Genomic DNA, 18188 nt, shown 5'->3' with positions numbered 1-18188 from the left:
CTTTGACTTCCACTAATCATCTTAGGCAAAGCATGGCTTCCAATGTGCCTGCATGGGAACACCTGTACCAGGCCGCACAGCAAATGCATGGTGGTTATCGTCACTGTAATCTGTCTCATCATCATCATCATGCAATACTCAGAAATAAGTAAGCTTATTAAGTATCAACTGGAAGAAGTGTCAGGTAACGCAAAGGTTGTCAAAGGACATTTTAAAAAACAAAAAAATAAATAACTTATCACATTATCATGTGAATCCCTGCAAAGGACTGGGTTGCAAATATACCTCATTAGGGAAAAACAACAACGCACATAAGACACATAATCCATGCAAAATCATAGGCAGACAATGCATTTGCATGATATTACATTTGCATTAAACTGCATTGTTATTGCAATAATTTGAACAAGTGTAGGCTAAGGACACATGCATTGTATGGCTGCACTAACATCTAAGACTGTCTATTCTAAACTTTTTAAATAATTTAAATAAAGCTTCATGTTTGTATTCCTTTAAGCAGCATTATATTACAACTTCTACTATCAAAAAGAAGTTCACAAGAAAACTACAACCTCAAAAGAAGACAGTGAGAGGCTGCTTACAGCAAGCACAAAAGCAGGAGAAAGCTAATGCACTCAGATTTAAGATTATTTCTTGTCAAGTATAAAGAATCAAACAGAGAAGAAGGCACAGAAGGGATCAAAGCAGAGGAAAATTAAATAGAGAAAATGGTTGTACACCATAAATCAAAATCAAATTAAAGCTAAACAGAATAAATATGCACATAATCAAAAATACTAAAGCCATTATGCGTTTTAATGTAGCTAGTGTGTGCAAAAACAAACCGACACCACTGTTTATTGTTATTTTCAACATATTACAGAGATATTTTAAAATTATCTAAATTGTCAAACATATTTACAGCAGTTCAACTCAGAACTACTACTAATTATGTTCATGTTATAACCATGTTTTCATGGATTTATTCATCCTAAAAACAATTGCTAACTTCTATGTAGCTTTTTCTTTTTTACGTGCTAATCGGCCTCCAGGTGCTGGGCTTTTGTTGCCAGGACAACGCGGCTTCCCATTGGCCGCCGCAGCACCATGTGACGTGCGGCTCTTGACGTCACGGTGAGAGGCTGTGGGGCTAAGCGGACTGTGTGCTGCAGCTCGGGGAAAAGACTGGTAGAGTTTGGACTGAGAGCAGCCGCGAAACTCCAGCTCCTTTGTGCCTCCCGCAACCTGTTGCTCCCGTCTTGTCGTCTCCGAAACTTTTACCTATCGCACCCGGTAATGGACTATTAGAGACACTTTTAACAGGAACTCCACAGCAACTTGAAAGCGAGGTAAGTTGTTCGCTAGTGTTGTTGTGTCCCGTCCTTCCTTTCGCAGTTTACCCGCTTCCTGTTACTTTTTTTCTGCTGTTGCTTGGAGCTCAGGTGAGATGACTTTACAGGTTCAATCGGTCTCCATACAGCTAGGAACTCTACGTACAACACGAATGACACCACTTGGACCTTTTCTTCCATAAGTTTGCAGTGCAGCAGCATTACAAGATGCTAACAGCGGATGAAGCTTTACCCAGATCTCTAATCGGATGAGGCTGCTTCTCCTGACCTGAGTGGAACCAACGGAGAGATGCTTTTGTTGTCTCCATATTTCATTGCAGCGTGAGTGAGGACAGGAAGTGGGGGGAAAAAGCAGTCCTGCCAGCACATAAGGCTGAGTGAGGCAGGGTATCTCATTTCAGCAAATACACATCAGTCAGTCACTGGATTCAAGCAGCAGGAGAGAGGAGGTAGCAATACTGGAGTGTTGGTGCTTCAGCCTGACAAGTGAGATGAGATGTTTTGTTTTCCTGTGAATGAATGGCTTTGGTGGAGTGTGTGGTACTGCCCCATGTTGTGTAGTCACTGTACAGTAACAGTATAGTAGCAGTGAGGTGATATTCAACTGATGCATTGATGCTTGTGAAAAAATCAGAAACACCTGGAAACACCTGGAAGTAGAGACCTGGAAGTAAAGTAAGTGAATAGGTTTTTAACAACTATTCTTGAGATGCAGGGCTTCTTAAATGGGGAATTCAACATTTCGAATATCAAACAAGGCAACAAAAAACGTAGTGCAGTTAGTTAATCGATTGATCAGTGCATCAACAGAAAAATTAAGAAGGTAGATAATGGTCTACGTCATATTTCAAGCAAGAATGTGAAACTTTAACTCATTCCAGCTTCTCAAATGTGACAGTATAGTGCTTTACTTTGTTTTACAGCCTACAAATTAGTCAATAATGAAAATATAATTAAATTGCAGTCCTACTTAAATATCAGAGTTGTTTTTTAGGTTTCCATCAGACAATCCAGGAGCCAAAGCCCTGGCCCTGTGCAAATGTACTTTTTCTGGGCTGGTAGTGGTTTGTGGTAATTGAGTGCCATTGGTTTTGTTTTGATGTGGGGAGTAAACACGAACTATTCATGGCAGAATTTCCTGTGGGGGTCCCTTTTTTAAAGTGGTCACAAAGTGATCAGAGAGGGTGAGAATGTGTAAAGACATGAGTGGATACAGAAAGAGAAAAATGAAATGTGAAGGTCATCTGATCATATTGATAAAAAAGAAATGGTTGCTGAGAGAAATGAGAGAAGATCCGTTCACTTTCACAGAGAAAACAGAAGACAGCTACTCGCATACAGACTCAGAAGTTGGCATCTAGTTTTGCTTTCAAGCCCTGCGGCCTCTGCTCTTTGATATGTTTGTAGGAAATTTTAACCAAAACTGTGGCAAAATTTGCTGTCCAGCTCCTCCTCCCACCTCAGGCAGCACAACACAACACAGCAAGAAAATGTAAAGACCTGTGGAGGAGCTGACACATGGGTGGAGTTGAGATAATAGCCCCCTTGGTGTCAGAAGCATCCCTGCAAACATTTCAAGATGCCGAACTACATACAAACATACGCTAAATTTGAACAGATGTTCTATTTTCATCGGCGTGGGTGTCTTGTGGGTTTGTTTTGGGCCGGAATGACCACACTGGCAGCATCCTCTGTAGTTATGCTCGTCTGGGCTGCAGTCGGTGCTCTTTTGAATTGAATTAGACCTTTTTAGAGGAAGCGGCGGGGAGAGTGATTGGGTGAAAGCAAGGCTGAGAGGAGGATTAAACTGAAGGAGGAAAGAGCAAGGGAGAGCTTCAGATGCTGAGATAAAAGAATGAGACGGAAAGAAAAGAGGTTTATGGCCTGTCAAACGGATGATATTTGGGATAGGAAACCCACATATCACACATGCTGTGCAGCAGATATCACTAGCAGAGGGGGGTGCAGTAGTTGTTTAGTCATCGGACAGATTGACATTTCTATCTCTGCAGCCTTTGTCTCTACAACAGGCTGTTTCAGAGAGACACACATTTAGATATTCAGTGAAAAGTAAATAGCAGCCTCCTCATGCAATCAGTAACAAATTGCTGCGTGTGTGTGTTTGTCCAATCCTGTGAGTCTGTTCCGCAGCTCAGCCTGCCTTCTTGCAGTTGTTGTCAGTGACACTTTTTTTATCTTGTTCTCATTCGCTCCCTCATAATGGCTTCTCTGTCATGATTGTGGTTTTCTGCAGCGCCTTGACGCACGAAGCTCTCCGGCTGACAATGGGAGCTCATGTGTGCTGCATTATGATGAAGTTGCTGTCTCAGTGTTCTGAAAGGCAGCACGGACGGGATTTTTGGGCAACATTTAGTGATGGAAACAAATCGTTTAGACATTATCAAGAAAGCTGTAAGAGCTTTGCTGCATTTGAATAGCCAGATTTGTCGACGCATTTACCAATATGCAGATCCCAATGATATCCACTGAAAGCGCAGATGGAGACCGTTTTAAAGGTGATATTGCGATAAACACAAACATTAGTTAGTGTCAGAGGAAGTGGCTTCTATTTTTATCTGTTTTATGAGAGTTCAGTTTGATCTGAAACCGTTTCTCCTGCAGTGGAGGAAGCTGCAAAATTGAATCAAGGCTGCAACTGATTATTATTTCCATTTTTTTTAAATAATCCGATGATTATTGTCTTGATTCATCATTTAGTCAAAAATATGGTCATCTCAATTTCTTGTAGTTCAAGGTGATATCTTCACAGTGGGTTTTCTGTCCAACCATCAACCCAAAGATGTTAAACTTGCTGTCCTATAGGGCCGACAAAACCGGGTGAATCTTCACATTTGAGAAGCAGAAATCAGTGAATGGTTAGCGGTTTTTTGGCATGACGGTTTTAATTAAAGATGGTGGAGTTCACATTTTAATTTGATTTGCGTTTATTACATGTAATTTAAGTCAGTTAGAATTACAAACCAGCAAGATTACTTTCACTCATAGTTGTTTACCAGTCTAATTTTTACCATTATCTCACCTTCTGAGCCTCTCTGGTACAGGTTGGACCAACAGTGGACCAGCTCTGACCTTACGCTAAATAACACAGGAGATAGAGTTGCACTCCGATATTCAATGAGCCCTTAAAGCACGCCACACTGAACAGCGCTCCTCATGATACTTGTAACGTGAGCACGGGTGCTCCGACAGCTATGCTGCCATGCTGTGACGGTGTTGGATGGTTGGTTTAGAAATGTGCTGCAGATCAGACTTGATCACCAGAAGACCCTTTTTAAAGATGTTTTCAGTCAGATGTAGATGGTGAAAAACCAGAAGTGAGAAACCAGCCAGTCTGCCACCTCTGAGTTCATACACATCAGACTTACAAGAAGGAAGGCTAACACATTTTAACCCATTTGTTTTTATTTTATTCATTTGTTCCAAGTTTTTACAGTGCAGTTTATTTATCACATACTGTACAAGCTTTTGGTGCTCAGCTGCTTGCAACACTTGAGTAATGTGTGGATGTTGAACATCCTGTAGGTGGAGCTTTCAGTTTCTGACAAGCAGCACTAGATAAGATTTAAGGCTTAGTCCACATGTATACAGGTATTTTTGTAAAAAGAGTTTAATGAGCATTTAAGCACCCTTTCAGAAATAACCTGCGATCATACAGCACACTGAAAACGCATATAACATGAGCATGCTCGTACTCTGGTCGATTGCTGAGGTACAGAAATTGCTGAGAACGAGGCAGAAAAACGTGAACACACACATTGTATTATCCTCCCTTATTGTGTCTTTCTACATATAAACAATATAACATCCATTCCGTACAAACATATACTCCCAGTTCACATTTGCTGATCAATGTTGCTACAATTACAGATAAACGTGTTTGTCTGCATCATCCTTTCAAAAAACTGTGTTTATGTTCTGTTCAGATGTAAACACTCTCAACAGTGTTTCTGAATGTCTTCTCCCTGGAAGGAGTTTTCACAAAAGGTCTGTTTACTTTTTCACAAAAGGCCAAAACACGTAGAAAAAGCCTTGCTTCGAGAAATACTCGTGTACATGGGGACAGAGCCTAAGTTTGAGGCAAAAAATCATTACTGAACTGAACTTTAATGACACTGATGTTGATCTTTGAAAAAGAAGTTCAACACAATGTACGTGGGATTACAAGGCTCTACTGTTCTGTTTGACGGTTTCATTTTCAGGCACCAAAGGTCAGTCCATCCCAGTGAGGATGAGATGCTTTGAAAGGCACTGGGGGGAAATGAAATGAGTTTACAGAAACTTGGCAGAACCTGCCAGTCGCTTTGTTTGAAGTGTGGTGCAGAATCTGTCCACAAAATAATTCTCGAAGCATTACAGTTCTGTTGAAAGCAGATTGCTTGTAGAGATTGAGAGTGATGTCTTCATGTGGATGACAACAATGTAAAATGGCTTGGTTTGGCCACAACTGAAAGATATTCCATTTAGTATCACAGAAGTGTGAAGAAACCAGAAAATGTTTACATTTAAGACGGTGGGTTTAGAGAATTAGACGTTTTTGGGTCATATATTTTGCTGCTGCAAACCTGTTGCTGGACTGTGTTTTAGTAGTGTAGTGCTGTAGTCTGAAGTCAGATCCTGCAGCATGTTCCAATTTGTCCTCGTCTGACCTGAGAGATTTCACTTCAGATATCCAAATATTGGAGCTGAGATGAAACATTGATTACTAAATTTTCACTTTTGTGTGAATATCAGGTTGCGGAGCTGGCGGGTCTTATAATCGCCTGCCTAAAGAATGAGCGCCCTCACAGACGGATCGTGTTGCATTATGAATGTATCATTCATAAGCTCACTATCTGTGATCTCTCATTCACTCTGGCTCTCATTCCCCCCCCCCCAGGCCTCTCCTCTCTTTTCTTGGATTATCTGTGGTACTCCTGGGTTAAGATTTACCTGCAGGATATAAATGGCAACTTCTAAGAGTTACGTAAGAGGGCTGCAAGATGTTCTGGGATGAATGCCGTGTAGAGGACCTGGGATTGACTCAACCGTTCTTGGTGATATTCTTAGGCATGTTTACTTACAACTGATGATTATTCTGCTAATCATTTATTCTATTCATTATTATCTTGATTAACCCATCAATTATATAGTATGTTTGGAGTATGAAAGCGTAAGAGTAGAAGAGAATCTTTAAGAAAGAGATCTTTCGCCATTTGTCTCTAGAAACTTCTCTCTGCTTTGATTCTCCACTTGATGATATTGCCTCACGATATTGTCCTTAGCTGAGCAAGAACATGGTGCAGAGGGGCCTGTCGCTGATTTTAGGTGTTAAGTCTGTCTGTGAGCCAGCAGGTTGATCTTGTGAATACTGTCAGTGTTATTAGAAACTGAAAGTGACAACCTGTTCTCTGCTGGTTAATACCGGCACAGAGGTCACAACTCTTATCTCAGGCTCCCTCTCCTCTCCGACACACTCAGGAGGTTCAACAAATCCTCTGGTGTTCTCCAACTTGTCTCGACCTCAGGAGATGCTAGAAAACTTGGCTTAACCATGTGATCTGTCAAATTGACAAAGCCTTGGTTATGTAACAGTGCCAGCGAAGGTCTGCCAGCAGCAGGTAAGAGTCTTAACAGTTAATTGTGGGCAGTGATCTCTCACAGTCAGAAATAGCCAAGTTCTTAGGGCGACTTGGGATGTTCATTGGAGGTCTTGAGCTCCAAATACTCCAAAAACCTTCAGCTGGGAGAGAGTGTTAATGAAAGTAGTTGTCAACAATAAAAATCTACCTTCTGCCTGTGGACTGTGGGAGGAAATGAGAACCCACAGGGAGTAACATGCAAACTCCATACAGACACCCATCCGTGTAGAACAAGCAAGACATTTTGTATGTAGTAGTGTTGTAGTAATTACAGAGCACGCCGTGTGAGACAAAGATCAGTTAATATAAGGCAAAGGAGCAGCAACTAATAAATATGTTGATGATTCATCGATATATAGTGGGGATTATAATATCCCAGAGCCCAAGGAGAGGTATTCTACAGTCTAAACCACCCAAAGATACTCAGTTTACAAAGAAATGGAACATTTCCTCAGATGTTAGAAGCTGGAAACAAGGAACATTTGGCATTTTTGATAATGTATGCCAGCGTAGAAACACTATTTTTTGGGTCCTCCACAGTTTTTTTTCTTTGGCTTATTTTCTGTATGCAAGGTGTTTTTAGGTCATATAAAAGGAACTTAGAATTGGATATATTTATGTTATTGTTGTCATTAATATAGAGTTTAAAATGACACCATAACATATAAATTGATCAGCTTTATGTAGCTTCTCAAATGTTAGGCTTCTTTTCTCTCTTTCAAGTAATTGTAAATGTAATATATTTTATCTTACATAATATATTCTTATAGTTTTCTTATAGACTTTAGTCTTTATTACACATGAACACATGTTAGTATTCTAACTCATTATGTCCAGTAACTCATGTTGTTGTTGTTGTTGTTGTTGTTGTTGTTGTTGTAGACGCAGTAAGAACAACCCTTATTAACCTTCCCTTGCTCATTAAGATGAAATTGACCGAGAAGCTTTTTTGTTGCCTCTGTTCCTCCACATTAATGTGTAAAACGTTTGCCTGAAAGGACTCTGTGTGATTAGGACGGAAGCTAAAAGCAGACAATTAAACAGGCCGTCACTCTGAGCACTAAATGCTATTGTGAATTAAAGGCGCTATGTAAATTATCTGTGCCTTTTTTGTTGTTGTTGTCCACTCTCTCGCCAAAATAATCATGGACGCACTTAAGCAATTAAAACGCAGATTGCACAGTATGTGGCCACAACATCAGGCAATGAACGGATTTATGAATGAAAGTGTGTGCCATGCGAATGTGTGTGTGTGTGTACTTTTCCCTGTTGATTGTTAGACACCAGAAATTATTTATATACTGAAGTGAACCAGGCCTGAGGTGAGATAAGGAAATTAATTTCGACAGAGCACACATAAGTGGGAAAAAACAATGTTTAGGTTGTTGTGTATGCTTAGTTTCTATGGTGAATGATTAATAGACTATATAAGGAAAACACAAGACCACAAAGAAAGACGGATCACGTCTGCTGATTCTTGGGTCTTTGCACTTATATGTTTCATGGCTTTAAGACTTAGAATGACAGATATAAGAACTACATTTGGTTGTGGCTTTATAAAATACATGAACTTCCACTGAGAGCTCATAAACTGCAGCAAAATATATAAAACATTTTACATTCACTGTATTAGGGGATTGTATGTGTCAGCTTTCAGTTAAAATCACGTTTAAATGTTTTTGTTGTGTGTTTTTTTTTTTAATGTTGTAGGTTTAGAGCTGTGTGCATTCGATGTTCAGTTTACACCTCTGGCACCAAGACAAATTGACCTTATCTTGTTTCCTTATTTGTTCTATTTATTGGTACTTAACAGCTTCTATAATGCTCAAATGGAAAGTCACATTGAGGAAGTAACAGATTTAGTCGCCGAATCAGCTGACAAGTATTTTATGGCTTCTTTTAGCTTAGGACATGGTTAAAGCAGGAACAATACTACTTGAATTTCCACCCCGAGGACAGAACACATTGAACCTCTTTGTAGATGTCTATTTACAGCAGAAAGTGTGATTGTACCGTGGATATGTTGAGATGTTTTGAATATTCCAGTTGTAAACTTGTAAGAGCTGTTGGATTCATTCACGTTTCCCTTTCGCCAGTCCCCATGTCGCCCCTCTCAGGCCTGGACTGTTTGCGTCAGTCTAATTTAAAGGCAGACACACATTCACTCTGAACATGAGCGGCTCACGCTGGACCCCCTGTTGTGTAGCTGCTGCTGCGTCGTGTTCCAGGAGTGGTGAGGCTGTAAACAGGTGTTAATCTGCCTCTCGCACTGCTGCAGCATTCGCGCTGGCATTGAAGTGAACTATAGGTAGCAGCAGGGACCTCATTAGAGGTGGCTGCCACTTTGCTCAGCTCATTGTTTACCCTGAGTTAATTAAAGGATTATAGCTGGCTGTTTATGGAACATGTGAGTGTGAAATAAAGGCAGACAAAGACAAAGAGAGAGTCGGTGCATTAGCAGGTAACAAAAATGATGAAAATGCAGGATAAATGATTAAAACTGCAAATCTAACTATTCACAGTTTCACTTAAATAATTTTTTCGCAGAATGGCCTTTTTTTCCAAAACTCTGTCTTTGCATACTTGTATTTGTTGCATGTTTGTTTGCTGTTTTGTTAAAGTGTTTCCTGTCGAGTTTCTCACTGTTGATGCCCTTTTCATTAATACTTAGTTCATTGTTAATGGCAAGAAGATATTTTTCCTGCTGAAGCACACACTTTCAGGGAAGTCAACATGGTGGAATCTCCTTTTTTAATAAGTCTTGATCCGTGGGGAAGGAAGTGCTCAGATCCTCCACTTCATTAAAACTGACTGTTTTACTAGAGTGTTATAGCTCATTAGATTTTAATTAGTCATGCATTAATGCAAAAGCAGGATTTTACTGTTATTGTTGGTTGAACAGGAGCTTATTCTGAACTATTTTGTAAAGAACTAAAGCTGATTATGTTCAATATGGATTTATCTGCTGGTTATTAAAATCATTGCTAAGTTTGTAAGAAATTCTGAGAAAACCAAGAAATGTTGTTATATTACTAAGTTCTCTTTAAGTAGATACATATTCTATTCTTTAATTTTAATGAACCATCCTTTTCGTGGTGTAGCTCTTTTAACAAAGTAAGAAAAGCCACAAACGCTGACTGGAAATATAAATCTTAACTTCTCCCTCTGGAATAAACTACCTGAACGGTAATTTGCCCTGGCCTGACCCGACATCGCCGTTTTTTTTTATCTGTCATTATCTTCGGCTGAGCTTAGAATAGCCTTCCTCTTGTCTTTAGCCTGGTGAGCTCAGCAGCAGCTAGTGGCCTGACGGGAAAGCGCTAAGGACATTAGCTGCAGAGTAAGCTGATGAATCGCATCTTCTGTTGGGTGTTGAAGACTCTGTCTTCTCTTTCTGCCAAGACCCATTAGTTCCAGAGAAGCGCAGTTTGGGTCAGGCACACCAAGTTGGATCTGCTCTGGACTTGGATCTAGTGCTAGATGGCGTGTCTTTTTATGCATGTTTTATCTGATGCGCCTCATAAAAAAACAAGGTCAATGAACTATCTTGACGATTAGGATGTGTTTGTGTGTGTCGGCATCGGCATTGTAGTTCCTGCAGGAAATGGAAGGTGCATCTGCATTGCACAGACATACTGGCATGCTTTGGGGTTATCAACGGTGGGTGTTGCTACGCTATAAGTGTCTGTGGTGTTTGTGCACCTTGAAAAGGTGGTGGTCGTGTGTCGCAGGTGCATGGGAAAGTGAACTTTGCTGTGCATGTTCATGAGACCACATACTCCACTTTATCGACCTGTTTTTCTTTGTATCTTTGTATCTAGTATCTTGTGTGTTCCAGAGCTGTGGTTGATTGCTGGAGAGGACACATTTGACTTTTCTCACTTGTTTTTGCTGTCTGCTGCTACTTGGATAACATTTTCTGTTGTGGTCATACACCAGATCTAATTGCAGAAGTAACACATTCAGTTGTTAGATCAGCTTACAAGTGTTGGCTATGTTATTTTAGTTTTACAGTCTGCCTTAAGGAGGAACGCTAATACTTGCATTCACACCCTGAAGACTTATTTTTCATCATATGTATGCCATTCAGTAACAGAAGAAGATATAAATAAAAAAAAAACTTTCATGTGTTTTTGGTTGACTCTCACAAGTCCACCAGTCTCCTTTTTTGCAGCTACAGCGCAAATGTTGTTATTTCAGCATCTAAAACGGCTGCCACAGAAGAAGTTCCTCCTGGTTTTTGAATATGTGAATGGGGATTAAGACTTTAAGTGTTTTCCTTTTCGCATCTTGTCCCTCATCCCCGTCTTTCCTCCCCCTCTTGTATCAAAAAGGCTCAAGGTCATTTCAGATTATTCCTAACAACCTTTTTTCTGTCTCCGTCTCTCTCTCTTTCCTCCACACTGTCAGCAGCCTAAATCGCCCCTCACACCACCCACAAGCCTCAACAGAAGCAGCGACCATGGGCAAACAGAACAGCAAGCTCCGTCCCGACGTCATGCAGGACCTGATGGACAACACGGACTTCACCGAGCACGAGATCACCGAGTGGTACAAGGGCTTCTTGCGGGACTGCCCCAGCGGCGCGCTCTCCATGGAAGAGTTCAAGAAGATCTACGCCAACTTCTTCCCTTACGGAGATGCCTCCAAGTTCGCCGAGCACGTCTTCCGCACGTTTGACGCCAACGGTGACGGGACTATCGACTTCAGGGAGTTCATCATTGCCCTTAGCGTGACCTCACGTGGCCGACTGGACCAGAAGCTGAAGTGGGCGTTCAGCATGTACGACCTGGACGGGAACGGATACATTAGCAAGGCGGAGATGCTGGAGATTGTATCGGTGGGTTTCTGTTATTGACATTCTTCATTTCCCTCCATCCTTCGTTCTCCTGACATGCAGCTTCTCTAGCTTTACATAGCCCTCTAGTCTTTCAGTGGCCATCACATGCCTTCATAGTAGCGCCATGTTCCCTGGTCCTATAACTAACCCTTCAGCGAAGCAACATTTTTGCTCAGCCATCCACACCAGCTGCTACACCATATATCCATCTGCTTCTGTGTTCTGCACCATTTGACTGCCCGCAGCAGGAAAACCAGCCGCTGTGTAATTTTAGAAACCAGCAGTTCCTTTCAGACCCACAGACGGCTCTAAATAAGTCTTGGCTGTGGTGTATTTCTAGAAGGGAGCGGCCGTCCTCTGATCCTCATATTGACTCAGCACTACATCCAGCAACTGCCCCCCCCCCCCCATGGTTTCCTCAGCAGCTCCTGTTACTTTACACCAAATAGTCTCACACAGGCTCCTCTTCTTATTGGATAAATGGTTTAGACTTCTGTCAAAGCACAGACACAGTCGCAAACACCGACAATCCCTTACGCATGTTGTTATGTCACACATCGTGGTGCTAAATCGAGCAGAGTGCCTAAGAATGTGTAATCACATTCTCCAAGACAGTGTTTTTTTTATTCACAGGGTGTCTGTGTGGAGTGAGCAGGTGCGTTTACGTGCTTGGATGTCTTGATACATAGGAAAAATACCCATTAATCCCAATAAAGGGCCGTATATTATCAGTGCATCTATTAGTTATGTACAGAAGATGGGACGCGTAATTTTATAATCAACATAGTTTAGATCTAATGGTTATTAACCAGATTTTACTCCAATATACAAACGTTATACAGATGGCAAATTAATATCAACATCAACAAACGCAGAAGTCAGGCATGAGAACTGCAAAGAGGGAATAGGAAAGTAGAACCTCACATGCACGAAAGATTTTTACAGTGTTGTCTTGGCTTTCAGTCATGGATGAATTCACTTTCAATTCACGTCCGTGCATCCACAATACACAGATCTGTTTACCGCTGACTTGTTGAGTTGGCTTGATTTGAAGATCAGAGTTTGGGTTGCAGTGATTGGAATGAGTGGAGGGCATACTTAAAACTTAGTTTGATGGATGAATCAGAACTCTATTATGTGATCCAGAGAAATCAGAAAAGCCTAACCCTTCTCAGTGTTGTGTTTTCACACCCCTGTATGTTTCTATTAATGAAGGATGCTTTATGATAATGCATGGCAGAAGGATTACATTTTATAAGGAGCCAAGCGTATACAAGGATACAGATGCACTTGACCAGCGTTGGCAGTAATTACAGTAGACTCACCGTTACTTTTGCCGTAGCTGACTAGATTCAACTCTCTTTTGAAGGGGAGCGCTTGAGAAGTGCCGGCCTGCTGCAAGTGGCATCACTCTGCGGTCACTTTTATAAATAGACTATACATGCTCTTTCCCAGCACAGATACAAGTGGACTTCACCTACTGTAAAGCTAAAGTAAAATGTTATTTCCCTCATCCATGATGAGAAGTAAACATGTGTTTGTTACAATCCAGGTTATGTCTTCCAATTTCTGTCTGTCTGCTAGTCCAAGACCCAAATAAATTCAGTATAAAAAGCAGAAAAGAACCAAATCCCCTCATGCAAGAAGCTGTAACATGCCATTACTGCTTAATAAATTCCAGTAATGGATTAATTTTCTGTGACTAGATTTAATCTACAAATTGTTTCAACTGTAGTGCAGCATTATCTTATCTTTCACTGCACATATTCAGCTAATTGTTGATTCAGTTACCTTTTCCTCAGCACAGCTGTCAAATTAGCAACAAAATGATAATAACATGGCTGAACAAACTCCCCCGGTAACAGCAATCACGTGATGAATTGATTAGCTGATTAACAGAAATGTAATCTATTATGATTAATTCTTAATTTATCTTGTACAAATGCCAAACATTTGCTGATTGCCATTCTCAAAAGGCTAGCAGCTGCTCATTTCTTATCTTTAAATGCTTTAGATTTCGTGGCTGCTGGTCAGACATTTGTCATTGTATGGATTAAAACCAACTAATCACAACACTAATTAACAAACAAACTAACTGATAATGAAGATTACGTGACACCTGCACTCCCAAGTAGCCACAATCGGGGTGTGTGTGTGTGTGTTGGAGGCAGATGTACATAGCAGCTATGGTGCATTGCTGTTTGGACGGATAATCCAAGAAACTCTTCATCATTATGAGGAATATTTCACACGTTCGAAGGTTAAAGTGACCAATAGAAAGATGAATGAAGACAGTGCGGGATCATGGGGCGGGTGAGAGACAAACATTTGCAACAAATATTAATAAAAAATAACAGCTTCTGCTTTAAATATCTTAAATAATCTAAACACACACACTTGTTTAATCATCTAATTAATAAACTAAACTTGCCGTTTGTTTCACTGTTGTCAAATCATCCAGAGCCATTCTACATAAATGAAAGTCATTCTTTATCTCTCTCTTGCTCCGAGAAGAGATAAGGTGATTGATGGGTTGTATATATATTTCAGTGAGACGTTTTCTTTTCCTGCGACAATCCGGCTGATGCAACATTGCTTCATACAACCTTGCAGTCGAACTTCTGGCTGGAACAACTGATTTGAAATGCGATCAGTGTGTGCGCTCGTCATGGTCGTGTCATATGAGATACCTACCATTCGGAATGCGCTACGCCTACTTAAACAAAGTTGAGAAGTTCATAGAAGTCACCAGAAAAACTGTTCTTATAAATACAGTCAGCAAAAGCTTTAATTTGCCTGTTATAGTAACATACTGATGTTTCTCTCTTCTCTCTTCTCTCCTCAGGCTATTTACAAGATGGTTTCCTCTGTGATGAAGATGCCTGAGGATGAGAGCACACCTGAGAAACGCACAGACAAGATCTTCAGGCAGATGGACACAAATAGAGATGGTAAGCCTTCCTCAGGCTGTGTTTCAGTCTGCTGCAGTTTCCTCTTGAAACTGAAGCTTCTTTAAAGCCTTCAACTGAATAGAATTAAAACATCTTTTTCGATTAAAGCAATGACTTCTGCATTCCTGAATCAGCCCTGTTATCATAAACAAGGCCTTAAAATTCATTAGTGTCAATTTTGAGGTTTTAATTGCCATAAATATTTTGTTGTTATTTATTTTTAGATTATGTTTTTGTCAAGCTTGTCTGTGTCAAAGTCCAGATTTCCGCTGTAAGACAATTTAAAACCTACCTCTGACCCAAATATTGTATTTTTTATTTTATACTAGCACTCATCCAAATAACAGTATTCTCCTATAAAAACCTGCCTCTTGGACGATGCGCTACTTACCTTTTTAAAAAGATGATTTCTCAGAAAGTCTCACTTAAATTTTTTTTTATAAAAGATCTTGAAAAAGCATTAAAGTAAAAAGCACTAACTCCCTGTTATAAGTCTTTACATATGTTGACATTTTATCACAAGGCCATGACTGAATGATGATTTGAATAGGGAAAAGGGTTTTGACCTAGTTGTAGTAAACCTGCGTGACTAAAAATCACGCCACACAGAGGAGAAAATGAGCCCATTCATTTGAATATAGCCTCACTTTTCACGGGACACAAACCAAATAGTGCTAAAAACACAACCCAGATAATCACAAAATGTCCAAAACCAATCCAATTAGAGAAGCAAAATATCGCTTCATCTGGCAACACTGGTCTTATTGTCTTGCATTCCAAGTTAAATCCATTCAAAAGAGTAAATTACCTAAATATATTGTTATGAAAGACCTGCTAAAATGTCTGTGCTCATTCAATCAGTTTTTGATCAGCTAAGATCTCCTGTAATGAATAAACAACGCCATTAAACAATAAACTCTAATCTCTCTCTCTGTGTCTCTCTCTCTCAGGTAAACTGTCCCTGGAGGAGTTTGTCGAGGGAGCGAAGAGCGACCCCTCCATTGTCCGACTGCTTCAGTGCGATCCCAGCAGTGCCGGGCAGTAGAAAACTGGACTTTTTCACATTGTAGTTCTATTAATTTAACAAATATTCAAAATCTCTCCCATCTGACCCACCTGGACTGGCTGATATTTGATCACTTGAGCTATAGAGGCAAATGTACACACACTCACATGCATTACATAGCCGCCACGCAGCTGTACATACTACAAATACCAAAGCCTGACGCATATATAATCTTTCACACGCTGACATGCACATACTGTACATGTGCCTCTATACGTGGTCAGACAGCATGGGTCTCATCTACGGTACAAATATATCCCAAAGGACTGAAATCCCATCAAAGACTTGTTAAACACTGAATCAGAGCTGAGCTATCTCTGTCGGAGAAGACGGCCAGCGAGGATAATCCCAACGGATTCGTGACGTACATTGAGCCGCATCCAAGTTCGCTGTTTTATTTTTATTCTTTTATTTGTTCTTTTTAAAAGCATTGTTCCTGATTTTAAAGGGAATCGTGCAGCATTTTTGGTCTCTTTTAACTGACTCGGGTTGTTGTGTGATGATGGACGGATCTTTTCAAAGTATTGTAGTCCAACTCAACGTTAACACTGGATGAAATGAAGCGAGTGAGTCTGGGACGTCAAGTGTTCACAGCTTACAGTATGGTTTATCTAGACGAGAGATCTGGGACTTTTAGTTTAAGAAAAGGACGATTTTTTTTTTTTTTTTTTTTTTTTTTTTAAGTATCCTTTTGGAGGAATGTTGCATCAAACCAAAAACTGACTCAGATTTCTAAATGAAGGGGAATATTTTGACTACAGATTTACAACCATCTGTTTCTTTTGAAGGTGACTTTTTATGCCAAGTTCTGACAGAAATCAACACACACACTTCAGATAAACACACATTTTACTGATGAAAACATGAACTTGACATAAGCGTATAAACCGAGCTGTGATTCTTTTTCTTCAAATATGGTTGTATCAGCAAAAAATAAGTTAGATGTTATATGAATATATAGTATGTACTTATATATTCTTTTACTCTGTGATGACATTGTGGGCGATTTGCCGCAGTGGAAGAAATTCACGTTAAAATGTTGATGTATAAATTATTGGAACGACATTTTATTGTCTTTTACTTGACGAATATGATATGAAAGAAAGTTGTACAGTATATTCACTCATATTTATGATAGAGAGGTAAAAACAAAGGAGAGGACCACACATATTGCTATCAATTTAGCTTTGCATATCCACTGCTACATTGAGAGAGGAATTGATCTCATTTTGGTCCCCACTCCTCCACATCTAAATGACATCATGTTTCCCCAACAGCAAGTGAACATCGGCAGTCATTAAGTTTGTACTGTGCTGTGTGTAAATGGAGTGTAAACAGTCTCCAAATGGTGCACGCATCATTTAAAGTGCAACGGCAACATCTGCAAATTTCAGGTTTCGTGCAAATGTGCGCACACTTGTGTTCCTCATCTGTACCAAATTTATCTCAAATGCATCTGTAATAGACCATTTGAGTGCAGCTGTGACGATGGAGATTACAGATACTTTCATTCAAAGCGCTGACATTGTTGGCGAACAGCATCCACCAAACCCCGCTGTGTTTTTGCAGGATTTACTGACAGCTCTTTACTGCTTCCGTTCCGCTTCATTCACATCCGCCCCTCCCTGCTGCTCTGAAAACACCATGAGATACAGTAGTCTCCACAGGGGGATGAATAATGACTTTGGGAAAAGAAAACAGTTGTGATAAATTCTCTGGGCTTCTGCACATTTCATGTTGGTGATCAGGTACTTCAGTCCCACATTTCACTTCAATAGCATCATGTGGTCAAGTGCCAAATATAGATGAATAAATAAAAGAGAAAACACAGTATTGTATCCATTTATACTGTACAGTTGTTACCTGTCGAACAAAAAACTTTGTCACTGTATCATTTTGTAGATTTTGTATTGTTAACTCGCATTATGTGTTATGTGTAGGATGTCCATTTTGTTATTCCAATAAAGGCAAAATGGGAAAATTGATGATTGTATTGTATTTTTTTAATATATATATCGATACTTGGGTTTATGACCAAATACCTGCTAAACGAGGCTAAAATTGACAACTGTTAGAATGTTAACATAATATCTGCTTCAATGGTAAGTTAACCCAAAAATTAAATAAAATGGCTCCACATCGTGGGTCCAAACTGATTTGAAAAGACAATTTTTACACCCTTGACGTGCTGTCAGGCTCATGCACCCTTTTCAGACGGGGAGCTTGCTAATGCTTTCAGCTTGGCAGCTGAGAAATGGCTTTGAAATCGGTGTAAATCACATCATATCCATTTTGGATCTCGCAGATTTAGAGATTAAGCGGTATGGAGCCGTTTTATGT

At 40.1% G+C, this 18188-nt stretch overlaps 1 protein-coding gene across 4 annotated transcripts; it reads left to right on the top strand.

Moving 5' to 3' along the window:
• The first annotated feature begins 1131 nt into the window (after positions 1-1131).
• On the top strand, positions 1132-17833 carry ncaldb (neurocalcin delta b). Of its 4 annotated transcripts, none has more exons than XM_030412469.1 (4): positions 1132-1349; positions 11405-11831; positions 14677-14782; positions 15733-17833. In XM_030412469.1, the coding sequence occupies exons 2-4, from the start codon at positions 11454-11456 to the stop codon at positions 15825-15827; spliced, it is 579 nt and encodes a 192-aa protein (XP_030268329.1). In that variant the 5' UTR covers positions 1132-1349; positions 11405-11453; the 3' UTR covers positions 15828-17833. The 4 variants fall into 4 exon arrangements, with proteins under 4 accessions (XP_030268329.1, XP_030268328.1, XP_030268327.1 ...); XM_030412468.1 differs by having other exon boundaries at positions 1134-1349; positions 11402-11831; XM_030412467.1 differs by lacking the exon at positions 1132-1349 and adding an exon at positions 1627-1673.
• The last annotated feature ends 355 nt before the right edge of the window (positions 17834-18188 follow it).

This window comes from Sparus aurata, chromosome 3, assembly GCF_900880675.1.
Source record: "Sparus aurata chromosome 3, fSpaAur1.1, whole genome shotgun sequence".
Lineage (NCBI taxonomy): Eukaryota > Metazoa > Chordata > Actinopteri > Spariformes > Sparidae > Sparus > Sparus aurata.
This window is presented reverse-complemented; position numbering and strand designations above follow the sequence as displayed.